Raw genomic sequence first — 19017 nt, forward strand, 5'->3', positions numbered from 1 at the left:
CTGAGAGTAGAGGCTCAGAATGTAGTTAACTTTATTAACGCTGAAGCACAGTGAACATCTAAAGCCTTTTGGGGGTGGATGATCTGCAGGATATGCAAATCATTGTTTTCCTCTGAAGTCAGACTATTTCACAAATAGGGAAAGATAAAAAATTCTAAGGACTGTAAGCATTTCCTGGACTAGATATAAGTTGGATGACAGGAACATGACCCGAGTATGCCGATATGCAAGGAAGGGAGACAAGTTTGTCATTTTTGAGCAGAGACTTCAGGCTGGCTTCAAGTTTACCTTGGAGTGGCAGATAACAAAAGGACAATGACCACAGAAGTGTGGCAAGCCCGATTTAAACATAGTTTTAGAATTAGTGATAATCTTCTAAAATAGAGCCCAAAAGCACTTGGTGCAAGGAAATGAGACAAATACATAAGTTCTGTGCAAATTATGAGGTACGCTCATGATTGTTGCAAGGTTTGATATGATAGAAAAGTTCATGTAGTGTCCTGAGGTTCAAGTATAGCCAGTCCTGAACTTGTGCTTTTACTGCTCTGCATAATTCTATTTGTTTACAAACTCTTCTCCCAGGTTTTAGATTCCATGATGGCCGGGATCTAATTGAGATTGTCTCTGCATCCTTCATGCCACCCCTTCCACTTACTGGAATAGTGTTATGTACGTAGTAGAGGCTCAATAAGGGGTTGCCCATTTTCCCAAAATTACCTAGTATGTATTTCGTGTATACTTATACATGAACTAATTTCTCCCACACAGAATTGTAAGGTCCTTCAGGGCAAGGAATATTTCATTTTTGCCTTTGTATCCCCAGCACAGTGCCTGACACATAGCAAATGCTTAGTAAATTCAAAATGATTGAACTTGATCAGTACTTCACTAAGTATTTATTGAGGCCCTGTTTGTACAAGGAGCTATTTTCTGCCCACACCTCAGTTCATTCTGTCTTTATTGCTTCCTTTCTGAACAGAAAACAAGAGTAGGTGCCCATTTAGGATATTGTTGTAGCAGTTCTGTGAGAGATATTTTGAAAGCTCTTTTAACAAGTCTATGCTAGTGACCTGATTATTGTATTTGTGGCTTTCTTGTGAAATGTTCTGAGAGCTTGTCAGCAAAATATGAAGTAGGCCTTGTGGCAGTGAAAGATGGAAAAAAGTGACTTAACAGCATTTATGTGGTCCTCGTGGCCTTGATTTTGTTTGATATTGAGCCTTGAGACTTTAAATAAAGGAAGCAAGAGAGTAGGAAGATGGGAAATAGGTTATATGTTACTTTAAAAAATGTGTTTTCAAGAGGGTATTACACACCCTCATGAAGAGTAAATAATTATCTAATTACTACAGTATTTTGAGCTTAGCTTTAAGATAATTGAAATGAATTTTAGTCTTGTTACAGGAAAGTTTATTTAGAGAAAAAGAATGTATGAGTTCAGATTTCTTTAGAAGCTTTTATTAACCATCCCCACCAAAGGCATCCTAAATTTTAAGGAGACAAATTTATCTTTGATTTTAGGTTCAATATGCCAACTATAATAAACATTAGCTTTGGGCCAAATATGTGAAAAAGATTTATTTTTTATGTTCTAGATATACCCTCTGGCCTTTTTTAAAATCAACGTGTATAGTAGTTTCATGCTCATCTGATAAAATATGGAGCATAACTTCACTATTTTAAATTATTATAGAGGTTTATCATTGGATGTTTGTTTTCATATTTGTTGACTGTATTTCACTCCAATATTTTAAGGATATATACCTTCATGAATGTGAATATTCTGTGGACATCTCTTAGAGATTTAGTTGATTGTGTTAGAAAAAGCTATTATTTATGAACAAATTCACTGTCCTCCAGCCAGTGTGATGATGAGCCTCTCCAAACTTAACTAGGCTGGTTCTCAAAAAAACAACTGTTTTAAATCTATAGGCCTATGCTGAAAACTTCCAACTTATTAAGACCTAGACAGCTTGTGCTCTGCTAGATAGTCTTTGAGAACTCATCCCTAGCTCCATTCTTTTGAATAAATCATTAAAATAGGTAAAACTGGGGAAGAGAAGTGTTGATTGTAGCTTTGATTTATTTGATGTTGAGATATCAGTCAGGAATAACTAAAATAGCATGGCATAATGGATAATGGGTTTTATGAATCAGGAAGACCGAATTCTAATCATTTTTTTAACTTATAACTGTGTATGACTCTGGCCAAGACAATCTCTCTGGACCTCAGTTTCTCATCTGTAAAATGAGGGAGTTAGGCTTGACCTCTAAGATTCCCTCCAGTTCTAAATTTATGATCTTGTAAACATTATTCTTGTGGTAAAGTATGATTTGTTTTATGATGATATAACTTATAATAATCAGTTTTTAGGAACATATTTGGGGGAGTGGAGTGAGAACTACCTTTAAGGTGGTTTGCCCAGTGTTGGAATAAGTTATTGGCTGCTGATGTAATTATGTTCCATGTTGCTTTCATTTGATTCCTAATGGTAATTACATTATAAAATGAGACAAAGATTCCCCAAACCCTAGTCAGTTAATTTAGTTTTATTCACTCCAGTATAGTTTGGAAAAGATAATTTTTAAACAGAAAAATATTGATGTATTATTAGAAAGTATTTAAACAAATTACAGATAATTAGTTTTAATAATAACAATAAATCTCTCTCATTCTTTTTTTCTGACCTTTCTCTAGCCATTAAGTTTATAATCATTTGCATGACTTACTTTTGCATATTGTCCAATAGAAAAGGGTTTTTTTCTTTTAAAGATTTTTTGTTGATATCTTTGGTTTTTAAATCACATTTATTTCCAAATGTTTCCTTCCTTTTCCGCTTCCAGAGAGCCATTCCTTGTAACAAAGACTTCTTCAAAAGAAGGAGAAGACAGTTTGGCAAAACTGACCAACTCATCAGCTTCCTCTGATAGTTAATGTAGTATTTCATATCCATAGTCTACCACTTCTCCAAGGAGAAGGGACATAATTAAACCAATCAAATTGCTTAGAAAAAACAGATCTTGTCTTTAAAGTCTCCTCATTCCTATCCATATTCATACATTAGAACTTGAAAATCGAAGTAGCTAACTAGTATTTTGTTAATGAACTGAAGAAAGGAAACTCTTGTCCTTGGGTTTCTACTCCTGATCAAAACTGATGCTTATTTATGATGTCTAATACATTTCTATGTGCACATGCTATTGGATGTTAAAAAAACTAGGGGAGTTTTGTATTTTAGCTGTCCTCAGCCCGTTTTTAAATCTTTTATCACATTCTCAAGTTCTTAAGTGTTTTAAAATTAAGTATTGTGAATTTAAAAACAAATAAACACACGTGTTACCATCAGACATTTATTACTTATTAAAGAATTGTGGAAATGGTTCATTTCTTCATTTGGACTCTCATTTCTTTCAGTGTAGTTCCCATTACCATGTTGGTTAGTTTTGCTTAACCATTTTTTCTTTTTTGAAAAGGAAGATTCTTTTGGGGAGGGGGTATTGAGAGAAAAGGGATATATTAGTAACTATGTTGTGCAAAGAATAAAAAGCATCAATAAAACTTTTTAAAATGTGGCTACAGTATATAACTGCATATCGTATGATCAACTGAGACTTTGATTAAATGTCTTATAAATTATACTATATAAGCTTGCATAGGATAGTAGATATTTTTTTTCCCAAAGAAGCTGCTTCAAATGGTTCTGTTAAGTGTACGAATGTTTCTGATGATTATCTTTTTAATTAAAATGAGAAATCTTTGTTTAAAGTGGCATTCGTTTTTTACGGCCTGTTACAGTCTCCGTAACAATCATTTCTTAAGTCTGAACGTTTTATTTCCAGGAATCCATTTATATAAAACTATGTTTAGACTTAATTAAGGAACGATTCTTACAAAGCTTGTAAATAGCCAGGAAAAAAGGGACCGAAAATAAAACTGACATTCACACTTAACAAAATGATTGTTACAAGGTATGTAATATGCTATAAAAATACAATAAAGCCCTTTTTATAAGTTCATATTTTTCGATCCTTGTTTTCAAAGGTATTTAAGAAAAATATCAAAGCTCTACAAAGTGGCATCTGTTTTGCTGAATGGACTAGTGACAAGTTCACTTGTTTTTAATTGACAACACAAAGAGCTATACCTGTTGTGTTTGTCTGGATTGTGTTTAGAGTGTTTTACATTCAGTTTGTGTTGAATTTTAGACTTCATGCCATTTCATGAGGAAAGAACTACTAGGAATCAGAAGAACTGGGTTTTAATTCTGACTCTAATAAGAACACCAGCCATGTGACCTTGGACAGAGGCACTTCTCTTTAAAACCTTAATTTCCTGGCTTACAGAATACAGATAATAAGACATGTTGATTCTCTGACAAATTGTGATTCAATGCAATGAACATTTATTAGGTTTATTTAGCACATATATAAAATGCATTAGTCAGTCAATAAGCATTTATTATTACATGAAAAATACTCTGTTGGGTAATGGGAAAATATAGAGTAAAAAAAGTCATCTGTCGTTAAGGAATTTGCATTTTAATGGAAGACAAGTAAATATAAAGTAATTTGGGGAATATGTGGAGGGCACTAACAAAGAAGGGAGATGGCTTGGAAAAGGCCACTATTAAAGTTAGGATGTTAAAGGGAGGTAAGAATTCCAAGAGGCTGAGGAAAAGATATGTTCCTGACATAGAGGACAGATAGCCTGTGCCAGAATAATAGAGTTAGGAGATGGAGCCATGGGAATTAGAGCTGAAAGGGACCTTAAAAATATATTCCCTCATTTTGCAGATGAGAAAATTGAGATCCACAGAAGAGAAATAATTTAGCTAAAGTCATACAGGTAGTACACAGCAGAGCTAAGTATCTGATTCCAAACCATTGTTTCTTTCGTTATACTATTTTTGCTTATCCATTTCCCTGTTAAATGTTTGGAAGAGGCTATATGTTGATAAACTGTTTTAAATTTTTTTATTGGTAAATAGTTCTCAATTACATTTTAAAAATTTTAGCATTAATTTTTAAAAAGTTTTGAGTTCCAAATTTTCTTCTCTTCTGGCCCTTCTCCACCTTGAGGAGGAAGGTTGTTAATGTTCTAATAGATGAAGAAGAAACAAATGTCCCTTTACAATTGTAATGTCTTTAAAGAGTACCAAAGGCATTAAGTAAGAAAAATAGAGGACCTAGTGGTGGATTGGTTCTATTTGAAGATTTGAATGAGATTTGAAGAGAGGTGAGAAAAGGAAGTGTATATATTCATATAGAAGGAGAAAGAATAAGGTAGAAGCTACTATTTTTCATAATTGGGATATGTGAAAAGAATATTCCATAGTGGCTTAGGGTTTAGGGGGAGGAAGCGTCAGATAATCTTTACTTTTATTTGACTGAGCAGAGGATGTTTAAAAGCTCATACGTACTTGTATATGCACACCCACAAAGAGATTGCTATAGAAATGTATCAAACTCAGAATCTGAAGGAGGTGGGGAGAAGTACACTTAGCAGAGAGAATAATACCAAAGAGGGAACAGCCACAAGCAAAATTAACTTCCTGATATTCTGGAGCAAATACTAAAAGGGTAGAGAAAAGCCAGGAACTGGAAAATGAAAGAGATACTCATCAACTGGGGTGTTGCTGATACTAATACAGTTATCCTTTTCACATCACAGAGGTTAAAGGCCTGGTGTCTGTCCCTCGATCTAGAAGATCTATGTAAAAATTTTTGGCCCTCCTTTTGTATCAGAGAAATCTGAATTATTATCTTATTAAAAGATAAAATCTGTTGATATTATACTATACATATACTTCATGTATTTCTAAATTTTCTGTCATGTGTTGTTTGAGACTTCTGCAAAATTCCCCCAAAATTTCCACTTAATTTCTTATACTGACCTGTGATATATCGAAATTGAGATAAGGAAAGTTGCAATGTGGGAGGGATAACTGTATGTGAATATAATAAAATATTATTCTCTGAGCAATTATTAAAGAGACAGTTTCAGAAAATGCTGAGAAGTATGGATTGATTTGAATGAAGCAGGCAAAATCAGGAGAATAATTTACATAATGAAAACACCATTGTAAAACAAAAAAACACTTCTGAAAGACTTAAGAATTCTGATCAAATGCAAAATGTCATCCACATCCAGAGAAAGGGTAAAAAGTGTGTTCGTTCTTCATTGCCAAAGATGACCATGCCATCAGAGAAATGATGACCCGCATTGGACTTTGTTTTTGAGTGAGGGAGGGCTGTGTAGGTCACCAGCCTCACTTCTCCAGAGCTGTCAGAATCCAGTGACCAGATAGTCATCAGAATGACTGGAGATGACCCAGGACGAGGCAATTGGAGTTAAGTGACTTGCCTAAGGTCACACAGCTAGTGAGTGTCAAGTGTCTGAGATGAGATTTGAACTCAGGTCCTCCTGACTCCTGCACTGGTGCTCTATTCACTGCACCACCTGGCTGCCCCCTCCAGAGAAAGAACTATGGAGCTGGAATGCATAATGGAGCAGACTATTTGCTCCTTTGTTGTTTTGTTTTTCTCATGGTTTCTCCCATTCATTATAATTCTTCTATGTAACATGACTAATGTGAAAATGTGTTTAATAGGAATGCATGTGTAGAACCCATATAAGATTGCATTCCATTCTGGGGAGGAGGAGAAAATTTGGAACTTTGGAAGTGATTGTTGAAAACTGAAAACAAATAAATGAAAAAATTTGGGAAAAAAAAAAGAATTCTGATCAAATTAATGACCAACCACTTCTCCAGACATCCTCCAACAAAACATGTTATTACTCATTTTCTTATAGAAAAGAAATAGACTCAAAGTGCAGAAAGAGCCATACATTTTTGGACATGAACATGTTATGGATTTGTTTTGCTTGATTATACTTATTTGTTTTGTACAAGGATTGTTCCTCTCTCTGTTTTTACATGGAAAAATTGGATCTCTAACAATAGTGATGCCACTATTGACAGAGTTGTGAACTCATCCACCCACTCTGGAGATCAGTTTGAAACTCCTTTGATCTAGCAATGCAACTGCTGGATCTGTATCCCAAAAAGATTTAAGGGAGAAAAAAGAAAAAAAGTCCTATTTGTACAAAAACATTTATAGTGGCTCTTTTCGCAATGGCAAAGAATTGGAAATTGAGGGGATACCCATCAACTGGGAAATGGCTGAACAACAAGTGTTACATGATTGTAATGGAGCACTGTTGTGCTATAAGAAATGATGAGCAAAATGATTTCAGAAAAGCCTGGAAAGACTTACTTGAACTGATGCAGAATGAAGTGAACAGAATCAAGAGAACATTGTACATAATAACAATATTATAAAGTGAACAACTGTAAATTATTTAGCTATTCTCAGCAATATAATATTCTCAGCAAGACAGTCTCAAAAGACTCATGATAAAAAATGCTATCTGCCTCCAGAAAAAGAACTGATGGAATCTGAATGCAGAACAAAGCATACCAGTTTTCCTTTTTTTTTTGGTTCAAGTTTTCTTCCACAAAATGAAATGTGGAAATATGTTTCACGTGATTGCACATGTATAACATATCAGATCGCTTACTATCTCAGGAAGTAGGAAGGGGAGAAAGGGGAAAGAATTTGAAACTCAAAATAAAAACTAATGTTAAAAATTGTATTTGCATGTAGTTGGGGGAAAACAAAATATTAAAAAAATCAATTGTGATGCCAAAAAAGAGGGTCATTGAAAATTTTTTTTTTAAATGCACAGAAGAGAACAGAAGAAAGTTCAGAGGAACAGACAATCAGGACAGTTCTGAAAGCAATGTAGAATTTATTACATTCTTAAAAAAACCCAAAGCAGTATGAAATGGAGATTCACAGTTTCATATACAATCATCTTTTTCTGTTCTACATATAAAAAACATTTTTTCCCTTTTTAGTTTGTCAGTCTAGAATAACAAAAAATTATTTAAAAAATAGCCAGTTTGAGCTAGCATTTGTGGAACATGGAGTTCCACAGAACAGAGGTTGAAATTCTGGCTTAAGTAGTATAGAATCTATACCCTCACCTTGCATGTGGAACTGAGCCACTTGGGGTGATTGCAGATTTACATTGCCTTTCATCTAGCTGGCCCCAGGGACCAGACTATGGCCACATAAGCCATTTGCTCTGCTCCTCCATTTTTCTCCCTGCTAGATTAGCACTCTGTGTACTGGACCTCCTGACCCATGCCCCTCATTCCTGGGGAAGTTAATCTTATCAACTTTGAAACTCTGACCTGGGCCTGAGCCAACTCCAGTGCACGCAAACATGTCTGCCCATATGATAATCCATATTGAGCATAAAAGCCATCTTGCTTTTGGAAAGGGCATGCTGTTAGACTCTTCTATGAATAAACTTACCATCTTTGTTACTTCCCAGACCAAAATTTCCTGCCCAGGCCTTCATTCCCCTATGTGTTATCTTCCTTTATTTGAATATAAGTGCCTTGAGAGCAGATCCTATCTCACTTCTTTTATTTGTATCCCTAGTGCTTAGTAGAGTGCCTGAAACTCGTTCATTAAATGCTTTCATAAATGCTTTTTCATTCATTCACCTGTTGTTTGGTGTTCTGGAGTAAGTGCCGTGCAGTTCTGTCAGTGACTGTCTGTGAGTTAACCAGCTTTGTTTTATGTTTGAATTAGTGTTTGAGGTGAGGTAGAGTGGGTTTTGAAAAAGAGGGGAAGGCACTTGCTTAAGGTCACACAGGTAGCGTGTGATACATTATTATAGGACCATAGAGTTAGGAGGGACCTTAGATACTATCTGGTTCATTTTCCTCACTTTACAAGTAAGAAAGTTGAGGTCCAGGGACGGTAAATGACTTGTTCACATATCACACAGATAATTAATGGTTAGTTAGATTGTTAATGGGATTTGAATTCAGATCCTTTGATTTTAAATCCATTGTGTTTTTCATGGCATCAGTGTGTTTAATGTTGGTTTCACAATTGTGGCCCTCAGCCTTTAGGGTGAACTTGTGGTCACTTTGCCTAGCATCTTCCTAGGATTTCCTTCTATGCTTCTGTGAAACATAGGCAAAACCACAGAAACAGCCCTGGTCCAATACAGTAGGAGATTGAAAGTATTAGCAGTCAGGTTCATTTTCCCAGGATAAGCCCAGGAAGGGTAAGTGCAAATTTTCTGCTCTTGGTAAAGTGCTACACTGTGAAAGATATTAAATGTTAGATATTTTCTGCCTGGCCCCAAAGAATAGGACAAGCAACAGTTGTGCTGGGGAGGGAAAACACAGAGTTACAGAGGGGCACATTCTGGCCAGATGTCTAGAAAAACATCCCAATTATTAGAGTTGTCCAGAAGTGGAATGGGTTACCTCATTAAGGCAGTGAGTTGCCCATCACTAGAGATCTTTGCGTGGATGTTAGGTGGTTATTTGCCAGTGAATGATGGATTTCTGTACATGTCTAGATTGGAATACATGACCACTAAGACTAATTTTTCTTCTAGCTCCGAGATTTTCTCAAACCCTTCTATTTCCCTTTTGTTTTACTCTAATTTTAGATGATGACTGAATCCTGTATTGTCTATAGTAGATGAATGGAATTAGCTTCCATGTTTCCTTCAAGATTCAGCTCAAATTCTGCCTTTTGCAATAGGCCTTTTCCTGGTCACTCCCTACTCCCCATTCCCCAAGTTCCTTCCCTCTGAGATTGTATCCTGTTGATGCTCTATATATCTTATATGTGTGTTTATGTTTGCATGTTGTTTCTCCTTCATTAGGATGTGAGTTCTTTATGAGGCAGGGACTATTTTTGCTTATTCTCCATATCTTCATGGCAGAACACAGTGCCTAGCAATGTGCCTGAGAACTTAAATGATAGTTTGATGACTAATTGATCGTAACTTTTTTATAAGTGTCATGAATAATAATTGCGAAAATTTTAAGATTTTGAAAGCATTTTAATGTACATTATTTCATTTGATCTTCACAACCATCCTGTGAGTTGGATACTACAGGTATTACCATCTCTGTTTTACAGATGAGGAAGCTAAGATACAGAGGTCTGATGATTTGGCCATTCAAGCTGTAAGTCTTGGAAGATCATATTTGAACCCAAGTCTCTTTTGACTCCCAAGCTCAGCACATTTTTCATTCTCAAGTATTAATGGTTATCATTAGTGTTTTATCTTTGTTTTGTTTTATTCTTAATTTAGCTATTTAAGAGCTGATTCTTTATTTACATGACCTAAGGCATATGTCTCATATTTTTATCTTTAATAGAAAATGTATTTAAAATACTGCTTAAAGAACTGGGTTTAATTCTATAAGATGACTATGGGAATAAAGATTCCTGGACCATAGCAGATGTGCCCCTCCTTCCCTCTGGTTGAAAAGAGTGGAGGCTAGAAATCAAGAGAGCTCCTCCTTAATCTAGCATTTAAGGAGGGAACCCAGGGTTTCTATTTAAAGAGGGAGGAGATCCAGGGCAGATACCACATCACTTCCCACCTGTCTGATCACCTGGACTTCTCCAGAAACTCAGCTTCCTGAAAGATCATATCAACTTTGAAATACCTCCTCATACTTCCTCAGTACCCTTTGGGTCCTTCTGTCCCTGGCTAAAGGATTCTATCATGCTCCAGCACTGAGTAACTGTTCTTTCCTCTCCATCCCCTCCCTTTTCATCTTCGTTTTGTGCATTTGTTTCCCCCTATTAGATTGTAAACTTCTTGAGAGCAGAAACCACCTTTTATCTATTTTTGTATTCTCATCATTTATGACAGTGCCTGGCACTTGTATGGGAGTTACTTAATAAATGTTTATTGACTGACCAATAAATGCTTATTAAATTAAATTGAATGGTGACCAATTGTTTACACTTTTATCTATTTTGATATAGCTAGCTTTGATATTTGTTTCCCATACCAAATCACAGCCTTACATACTTTATATTATAGTTTTTGCTTGTATTATTTTACCAATGAAACTATTAGTTTTTACATCTTATTTTTATTGATGTGTTTTGTTTTTAAATTACCTGAATTTCTGAATATATCTCTCCCCAATACCCTACCCAATGAGCCATCCTTTGTAAAAAATTTTAAAAGTCCCCCCCCAAAATTCAACAAAACAAACCAACACCCTAACCATATCTGACATATAATATTCCACACCCTTAGTCCCATACCTGTTTAAAGACAGTCAAGAGATGCATTTTCATGACTTCTAGCCAAGCTTGGTCATTAGTCAATTCAGTAGCAAACATTTTTTAAGCATCAATATGTGGCCTTGGAAAAACAAAAGAAAGGCAAAAAACAGTCTTTTCAAGGTTTCAAGGAACTCACAGTCTATAGGGAGAGAAAACATGCAAACAGCCATGTACAAAGTATATACTTTGGAATATATAAATTGGAGATAATCTCAGATGGAAGATACTCAGATAAAGGAGGACTGGCAGAGGCTTCTTGCAGAAGGTAAGACTTTAACTGAGACTTGAAGGAATCCAGGGAAGCCAGGAGGAAGAGAGTTGCAGGCATTAGGAACTGGGAGATGGAGTGTTGTGATTGAGGAACAAAGATGCCAGTGCACGGGGTGGAGTATAAGACACACAAAGATCAGAAAGGTTGGAAGGGACCAGACTTTTAAAAGTCTTTGAAAGCCTAACAGAATTTTATATTTGGTCCTGTAAGCAGTAGGGAGCCACTGGAGTTCATTGAACAGGGTGTAACATGATTAGGTGGAGAGAGAGAGAGAGCGAGCGAGCATGAGAGCGTGAGCGAGCGCTTGGATTATCAGGAGAATTGGTATTACCCTCAGATGTAATAAGGAATTTAGAAAGAAGAGAGTGTTTGAAGTGAAGATAAAGAATTCAGTTCTGGACATGCTGAATTTAGAATGTCTATAGGACATCCACTTTTATAGGTCTAAGGGTAGTTGAAGATGTGACTGTAATATTTGGCTTCACTTTTTTTGTTTTATCTATAACATGATTATGATGATCATATGTGTTCATTTCCTGATTCTACTTTAGTCTGTATCACTTCATATTAGTTTCACCATGCTTCTTGAAATTTTTCATTTTTATCATTTCTTATATCATTATATTTGTCTTTACATTCCTATATCATAGTGTATTTAATCATTTTCCAAGCATTTAGCATCTCCTTTGTTTCCAGTTCTTTGCTACCACTGAAAGTGCTGCTTTGTGTGTTTGTCCTTCATTGCCGAAGAAGACCATGCCATCAGAAAAATGATGACATGACTTGCACTTGATTTTGTTTTGAGTGAGGGAGGGCTATGCAGGTCACCAGCCTCACTTCGCCTCCAGAGCCATCTGAATCCAGTGATCAGATATTCATCAGGATGGCTGGAGATGACCCAGGATGAGGCAATTGGAGTTAAGTGACTTGCCCAAGGTCACACAGCTAGTGAGTGTCAAGTGTCTGAGATGAGATTTGAACTCAGGTCCTCCTGACTGCTGCACTGGTGCTTTTTCCACTGCACCATCTAGCTGCCCCAGAAAGTGCTACTTTGACTGTTTTGGAGTATATAATGTCTTCTTTTCTGCCTTTGAACTCCTTTGGGTGTTTGCCTAGCAGTGGCATTCCTAAATCAAAGGATATAGACATTTTTTAGACTGTCGGCACAGCAGCTTCTTTTTAAGGAACTTTATCCTAGCTCTGACTTTTATATAGTAATTAGAGGGACAGTATTGTATAGTGTGGAAAGAATAGTTTACTTCGTGTCTGGGTTTAAATTCCAGCTCTGCCATCTGTTAGCAGTTTTGTGAGATAGCATTTTATAAAATCTAAAGACACTATGTAAATGTTGGATGCCATTATGATGGTGATTATTTGAACTGAATTGGGTTAGTTAGTTTGTTTAATTTTTGAATTTGCCAGGCCTTTTCTATCTTTCTTAACTTTTCAGTGCTCTTCTGCTACTTCCATTTAGCTAGAGTGGACACAGAATTGTAGGAGAAAGATGAAATTCATATTAGTGAATTTGGGCTGACATTTTTCATAACATTTGACAAATGCTGTTGTGGAAGGAAGTAATTGAGATAGTTGGCTAATCCTTAGAGATCACTAGTGTATTTTCCTGTTTCTGGTATCTTGGTCCTTGATTTCTATGGATAATTAAGAATTCACTGTATAATTATGGAGGTAAAAAATCATAAAGATAGTCCATTTTGAAAAATTCCATTTATACATTAAGCTCTTGAATTTGCTCTACTTAGCTGACTGTGCATAGCAGAATATAATATGGATCTCAGTTTAGTGGTCAGTATGGGTTTAAGTACTTAAGTAACGACCCCCTTCAAATACTACATTTTCAGCAACTTGGCTCCATTAAGCATGTGCAATTTAGAAAGCAAACGGCAAATTTGCTACCACATCAAGGACATATTTTCATTCTTGGACTTTTAGAAAGCAAAATTTGACTATTCTTTGCCCTCCCCCTCCCCTATTAGAAATACTATAAACACCAAAGAGAATAGGATGACCTTAATATTTGCTTCCCAGACTAAATCACAGCCTTGAAGCAGTTATTTCCCACTGAATAAAAAGTTTAATTTCACGCCCTGATTAGTGCTAGTACGTGCAGGTGGATATTTATTTTATGCAGCTTAACTGATCTGCTTTTGCAAATTACTTGCCAGTCAGCAGGCTTATAATTTCTTATGAGTAGTTGGTGGTAAATTATAGTTCTCATTAGTAAAGTATAAAAAAAAAATGTGTAAGGAGGTGGGAGTTGAAATTAGCCATCAAGCTTTGACCAGATCAGAATTTTTCTAATGGCATTCATGAGAGATTGTAGATCACCACCACAAAACAGTATATGAAACAGTTTAAAAAAGAAGAAAAGATTGTTTTCAGGTAATTTGAAAATCTACTCAGAGCAAAATGTTTAAAGATCAAATGGTTAAAATGTTAAGAAAAGGGTTTTCTAGTAATAGTGAAGCTGGAGATATTATAGTAAATATTAGATGCTAATAGGACTAAAATATAAATAGATCTAGGACATAATTTAGAAATGAGACTATGTAAATTTTGATACTAGAGAAATGAATTAGTGATATTTCTTGAATTAGAAGTAATAAAGTTGTTTTTCTTGAAATAATCTACATAAATTGAAAATAACTACATGAAATGGAACAGTTACTAGAAACAAAAAGCTGACCTCACATATAGATAAGTGGGGTCATTTATCCACTTTTTTCTTTCCCACACCACAATAGAAGTATAGTTAATATGTTCTAGTCTCTGAGCCCTATCTTTCCCTCAGAATGTACGTGTGTTGGGGAGGGGGCAGATTGGGAAGGTTTTCTTCTCTATTGCCATTAGCTTGTGCCCCCATCAGTTGTATACCTTCCAGTGTTGGGTGCCATTTAATTCCATTTAACCGCTTAGCATCAATTAGCTTTTACAGAGGAATATTTAACTCAAAGACAGAAAAAACAAAAGTACAATGTTTCTCAGCACCTCAAGGCATACTCTTCCTTATCCTGCCTCATTCTTTAGGGAGAATGGGCTCACTCTTAGTGTCTACATAACATTGATCCCACCAAGTTTATGTCTAGTTGTAGCATGACTTCTGGATGAATATCTTATCTCAAATCCCTCTGGACTGAGTTTGGAAAGTCACATCTTGCTCCTCAGGGCATTGATGTTGGACTGACTACATAAGCTATGTAAGACTACTGGAAGATTGCTTTCCTGACCTTTTGAAAACTCAACATGTTGGAGCCTCCAAATTAATCTCCTCTGCCTAAAATTGAGAAGAACAAATGGCAATATGAAAAGACTAAGGTGCATTTCATGTTGCCACACGTTGGCCTCAGCAGGGAGAAAAGACCCAACTCCTCTTATAATGTTCTTTCTTACCAGACACTGTCGTGAATGAGTCAAATAGTTGAACAGAATGAGGCTAAGGCCCTTGAGACCTTTCTGAACATACCCCAATTTTGGTTTCCTAATTGTAACCAGAGAAACTGTCCATCACATGGTTACCAAATCAGAACCATTTACAGACTGTCTACGCATGATAGAAAGTCTTTCCAGTGCACTTCCATTGCATGTCATCACAGCTCTCCCTGAAGCAGATTCTCTATCTTCTTCCAGGTGGAGAGATGCCGTCTAAAGTGCTTTGTGCTTTTTCCAGACCCAGTTACAGATGTCAAGGGATAGTGATTAGAGGGCTGGCCTTAATCAGGAAGTTCTGAAATCAAGTCCTTTCTGTGACACTGTCTTTGTAACTTTGCAAGTCACTTAATGGCTCTTAGAACTACTACTAATTCCCTACTATTCAGCTCAAGTACCACCTCCTCCAAGAAATTTTATGTCATGGACTCCAGGCCCTTCACCATCCTGATTGTCCTCCTCAGGACATTCTCTAGTTTGTCATGGTTCCCAGAACTTCAACCATGGTGCCCAGAACCAAATTTTATATTCCAGTTGAGGTCTCTGTTACTAAAAGATATGTCCCCTGTTTTAAGTTATAAAAGCTATTCCCTTTTAATGTAACCCAAGATCATATTAGGATTTTTTGACTGCCACATCATACTGAGCTTGCTATTCATTAAAAACTCCAGATTTTTTTTCAGAATCACTGTCTGTCCATAGTCCCTATATTATACTTGTAAAGTTGATTTCTTTTGTACCCAAGTGCAAGACTTTACATTTATTCTTATTGAATTTCACTGTATTAGAATCTGTGGCTGTCATCTATTATTATGTCCACTATACCTTCCAATTCTGGGTCATCTGAAGTTTTAATAAGCATACCATCTTTGCTTTTGTCCAGGCCATTGATGAAAATGCCAAACAGCGCAAGGCCAGCCCACATCCCTGGAGTGCTCCATTGGCAATCTCCTGCTACTTGGACAGTGAACAATTAATACCTCTTTTGAGTCCAGCCACCCAACCAGTTCTGAATACGGTTGCTTGCACTGCCGTCTAGAGGCAGCTAGGTGGTGCAGTGGATAGAGCACTGGACTTGGAGTCAAGAAGACCTGAGTGCATGTCCAGCCTCAGATATTTACTAGTTGTATGACTTTATTTTTTAAATTTTATTTATCTATTTTTAGTTTTTAACATTCACTTATATAAGATTTTGAGTTCTAAATTTTCTCCCCCTCCCTCCACTCTACCCTTCCTAAGAAGGAGTGCAATCTGATAAAGGCTATACATGTGTAATCATATTAAACATATTTCCACATTAGTCATGTTGTAAAGAAGAATTAGAATCAAAGGGAAAAACTATGAGAAAGAAGAAACAAAAAAAAGAGAGGAAAAAATAGTATACTTCCATCTGCATTCATATTCCATGCTTCTCTCGAACTGGATAGCATTTTCCATCATGAGTCTTTTAGAATTGCCTTAGATCCTTGTATTGCTGAGAAGAGTTAAGTCTGTCAAAATTGGTCATCACACAATGTTGTTGTTAATGTGTATAATGTTCTCCTGTTTCTGCTCACTTCACTCAGCATCAGTTTATGTAAGTCCAAGTTTTTCTGAAGTCTACCTGCTCATCATTTCTTATGGAACAATGGTATTCCATTACATTCATATATCACAACTTGTTCACCCATTCCCCAATTGATGGGTATCCCCTCAATTTCCAATTTTCGATCATCACAAAAAGAGCTGCTGTAAATATTTTTGTGCATATGGGTCCTTTTCCCATTTTTATGATCTCTTTAGTATACAGACCTAGTAGTGGTATTGCTGGATCAAAAGGTATGCACAGTTTTTAGCCCTTTGGACATAGTTCCAGGTTGCTCTCCAGAGTGGTTGGATTAGTTCACTGTGTGACTTTAGTCAAATCATTTAACCTCTGTCTGCCTCAGTTTCCTAAACTGTAAAATGAGGTTAATAACTTCACTCACTTCCTAGGGTTGTTGTGAAGATCAAATGAGATAATATTTTTAAAGTGTTTAGCATAATGCCTGGCATGTGTCAGCACCAGTAGGTACTTAATAAATGCTTATTTCCTTTCTTCTATATCTTTCCATTTTCTTCATAAGAATGGTATAAGATACTTTGGAGAAAAATTTGCCCAAACCTAGGTAAACTGCAGGGTATAGTGGCACAAGCTTGTAATCTCTACCTTCAGGAAGGGAAGGCTGGTAGATCTTGGTATAAGCTTGAGAATTCTGAGCTGTAGTGAGCTAAGCCAGTAGGATGTCTGCTCTGTCTGGAATTAAGATGGAGGGGAGGAAGTGCCAGGTTGCCTAAGGAGGGTAGATAGGCCCAGGTCGAAGCACCAATTAGTAGTGATATGTGAGTAGTCTTGTACTTTTAGCCTGGGTGAGATGGGAATACTCAGGCTTTCTATTTTTTTAATCTAGACCCATAACATTCCCCTCATCTTTTAATTTAGTAGTCCTGTTAAAAAAGAAAAAAGGGAAATGAGGTTATTCTGACATAACCTGTTGAATGAAGTCCTTCTGCCTCTTTTTAGTCACTACTTTACTTTTTAGGTTTTTACTATCTTTTTCTTTAATAATTGTTTTAGAATTTTCCCTGACTTCACATTGATAGGTAGTATGTGTCAGAAACAACCAGCTCTTTCAGACTTTTTCTGGTGATTGTTTAGAGTTGCTTAGAGAAGTGCTTCATTTGTGTTGGCAAAGAAAGTTCCTCACTGGGAGTTCCCTTTACTGAGGAAGTCAGAGATCTGGTCAGTGTAAAAAGTATCTACCCACCTCTCCCAGGATTGTTGGGAGGGTAACCTAAAGTGTAAAGTATTCTCCAAAAGGTCTGTGGAAATGGCACAGGTGTTGTTATATGTTAAAAAATATATATTTGGTCTTGATCATTTAAAATTTAACATCCCCTGGGGTGACTATATTTTTAAAGCATATGTTTGCAAGACCCGTGAATCTTCATAAATCATCATTTTGAGAAAGTAACAAAATGCTGAGTGTGCCTGTTTGATAGTGTCAGGAAAAAATGGTGCAGAGATGACTTGACTGGTAGTTATCAGAGTCCTACTGGAACATCTTGTTCTTAATTATCTCATTCCCCCTATTCACTCAGGCACACAGCCCTAATCTATCCCTGTCTGGGATGATGGAATTTTACTTGTCAGGAGTGTATGGATGGATATATTTAACTGCTTTAGCTGCTGCAACCCTTCGGGTGTTTCTGAGGACCTTTCTGCTTTGATCAGTTGTATTCAAAGAACAGTATGATAAAGGCAGTGACCAGTAAGGGCAGTCTGAATCAGTGAATGTGCTATACGTTTGGGATGCTTTGACTTCTGCTTCATATCAACTATAAATCTGATTCAGTCACTCATATTTTGCAATTCTGGGAAACCTGGACTTTTTGTCTTCTTTTCCTTTTCTCAGGATTTTGATTTGGACATGTTGGTCCAGGCTTCTGTGCATAGTCTAGAACAGGGGGGTGGAGCCAAGATGGTGGAGTAGAAAGACGGACCTGCTGTAGTTCTTCCCCCATAGCCCATAAAATACCTGTAAAAAATGACTCTAAACAAATTCTAGAGCAGTAGAATAATTTAGAACAGTGAACCTTGATTATTTTGGGGCAGTAAACCCTCTTGGCTTGGCTAGTCTGCCTATTTGCAACATGATCCTAGAAAAACAAAATCAGGAGCAGCTAGATGGCAGTGGATAGAGCATCAGTCCTGGAGTCAGGAGGACCTGAGTTCAAATTTGACTTCAGACATTTGACCCTTACTAGCTGTGTAACCCTGAGCAAGTCATTTACCCCCAATTGCCTCTCAAAAAAGAAAAGGAAAATAAAATCAATCTTCACCAGAATTAATGTAAAGGGTAGCCCACTTTTTGTTAACATATAGTTTACAAAGCATTTTACATATATTCCACATATATATTCTGAATCTCGGTGAAGTTAGGTTGTTGTTGTGTTCGTCCTTCATTTTCAAAGAAGACCATGCCATCAGAGAAATGATGACATGACTTGTACTTGACTTTGTTTTGAGTGAGGGAGGGCTATGTAGGTCACCAGCCTCATTTCTCCTCCAGAGCCATCTGAATCCAGTG

General features: G+C 36.4%; 1 protein-coding gene across 14 annotated transcripts in view; it reads left to right on the forward strand.

The window, feature by feature from the left end:
- The window catches only part of BTRC (beta-transducin repeat containing E3 ubiquitin protein ligase), a 207955-nt gene that overhangs the window by 10035 nt on the left and 178903 nt on the right, over positions 1–19017 (forward strand). For 8 of the 14 annotated variants that reach the window (XM_072620450.1, XM_072620437.1, XM_072620444.1 and 5 more), the window contains exon 2: positions 10024–10070. The exons of the other annotated variants lie outside the window; for them this stretch is intronic. In XM_072620450.1, coding sequence (XP_072476551.1) covers positions 10024–10070 — 47 coding nt within the window. The remainder of the gene's footprint in view (positions 1–10023; positions 10071–19017) is intronic. 14 annotated transcript variants of the gene reach the window in all.

The sequence above is a fragment of the Notamacropus eugenii genome, chromosome 1 (genome assembly GCF_028372415.1).
Source record: "Notamacropus eugenii isolate mMacEug1 chromosome 1, mMacEug1.pri_v2, whole genome shotgun sequence".
NCBI lineage: Eukaryota > Metazoa > Chordata > Mammalia > Diprotodontia > Macropodidae > Notamacropus > Notamacropus eugenii.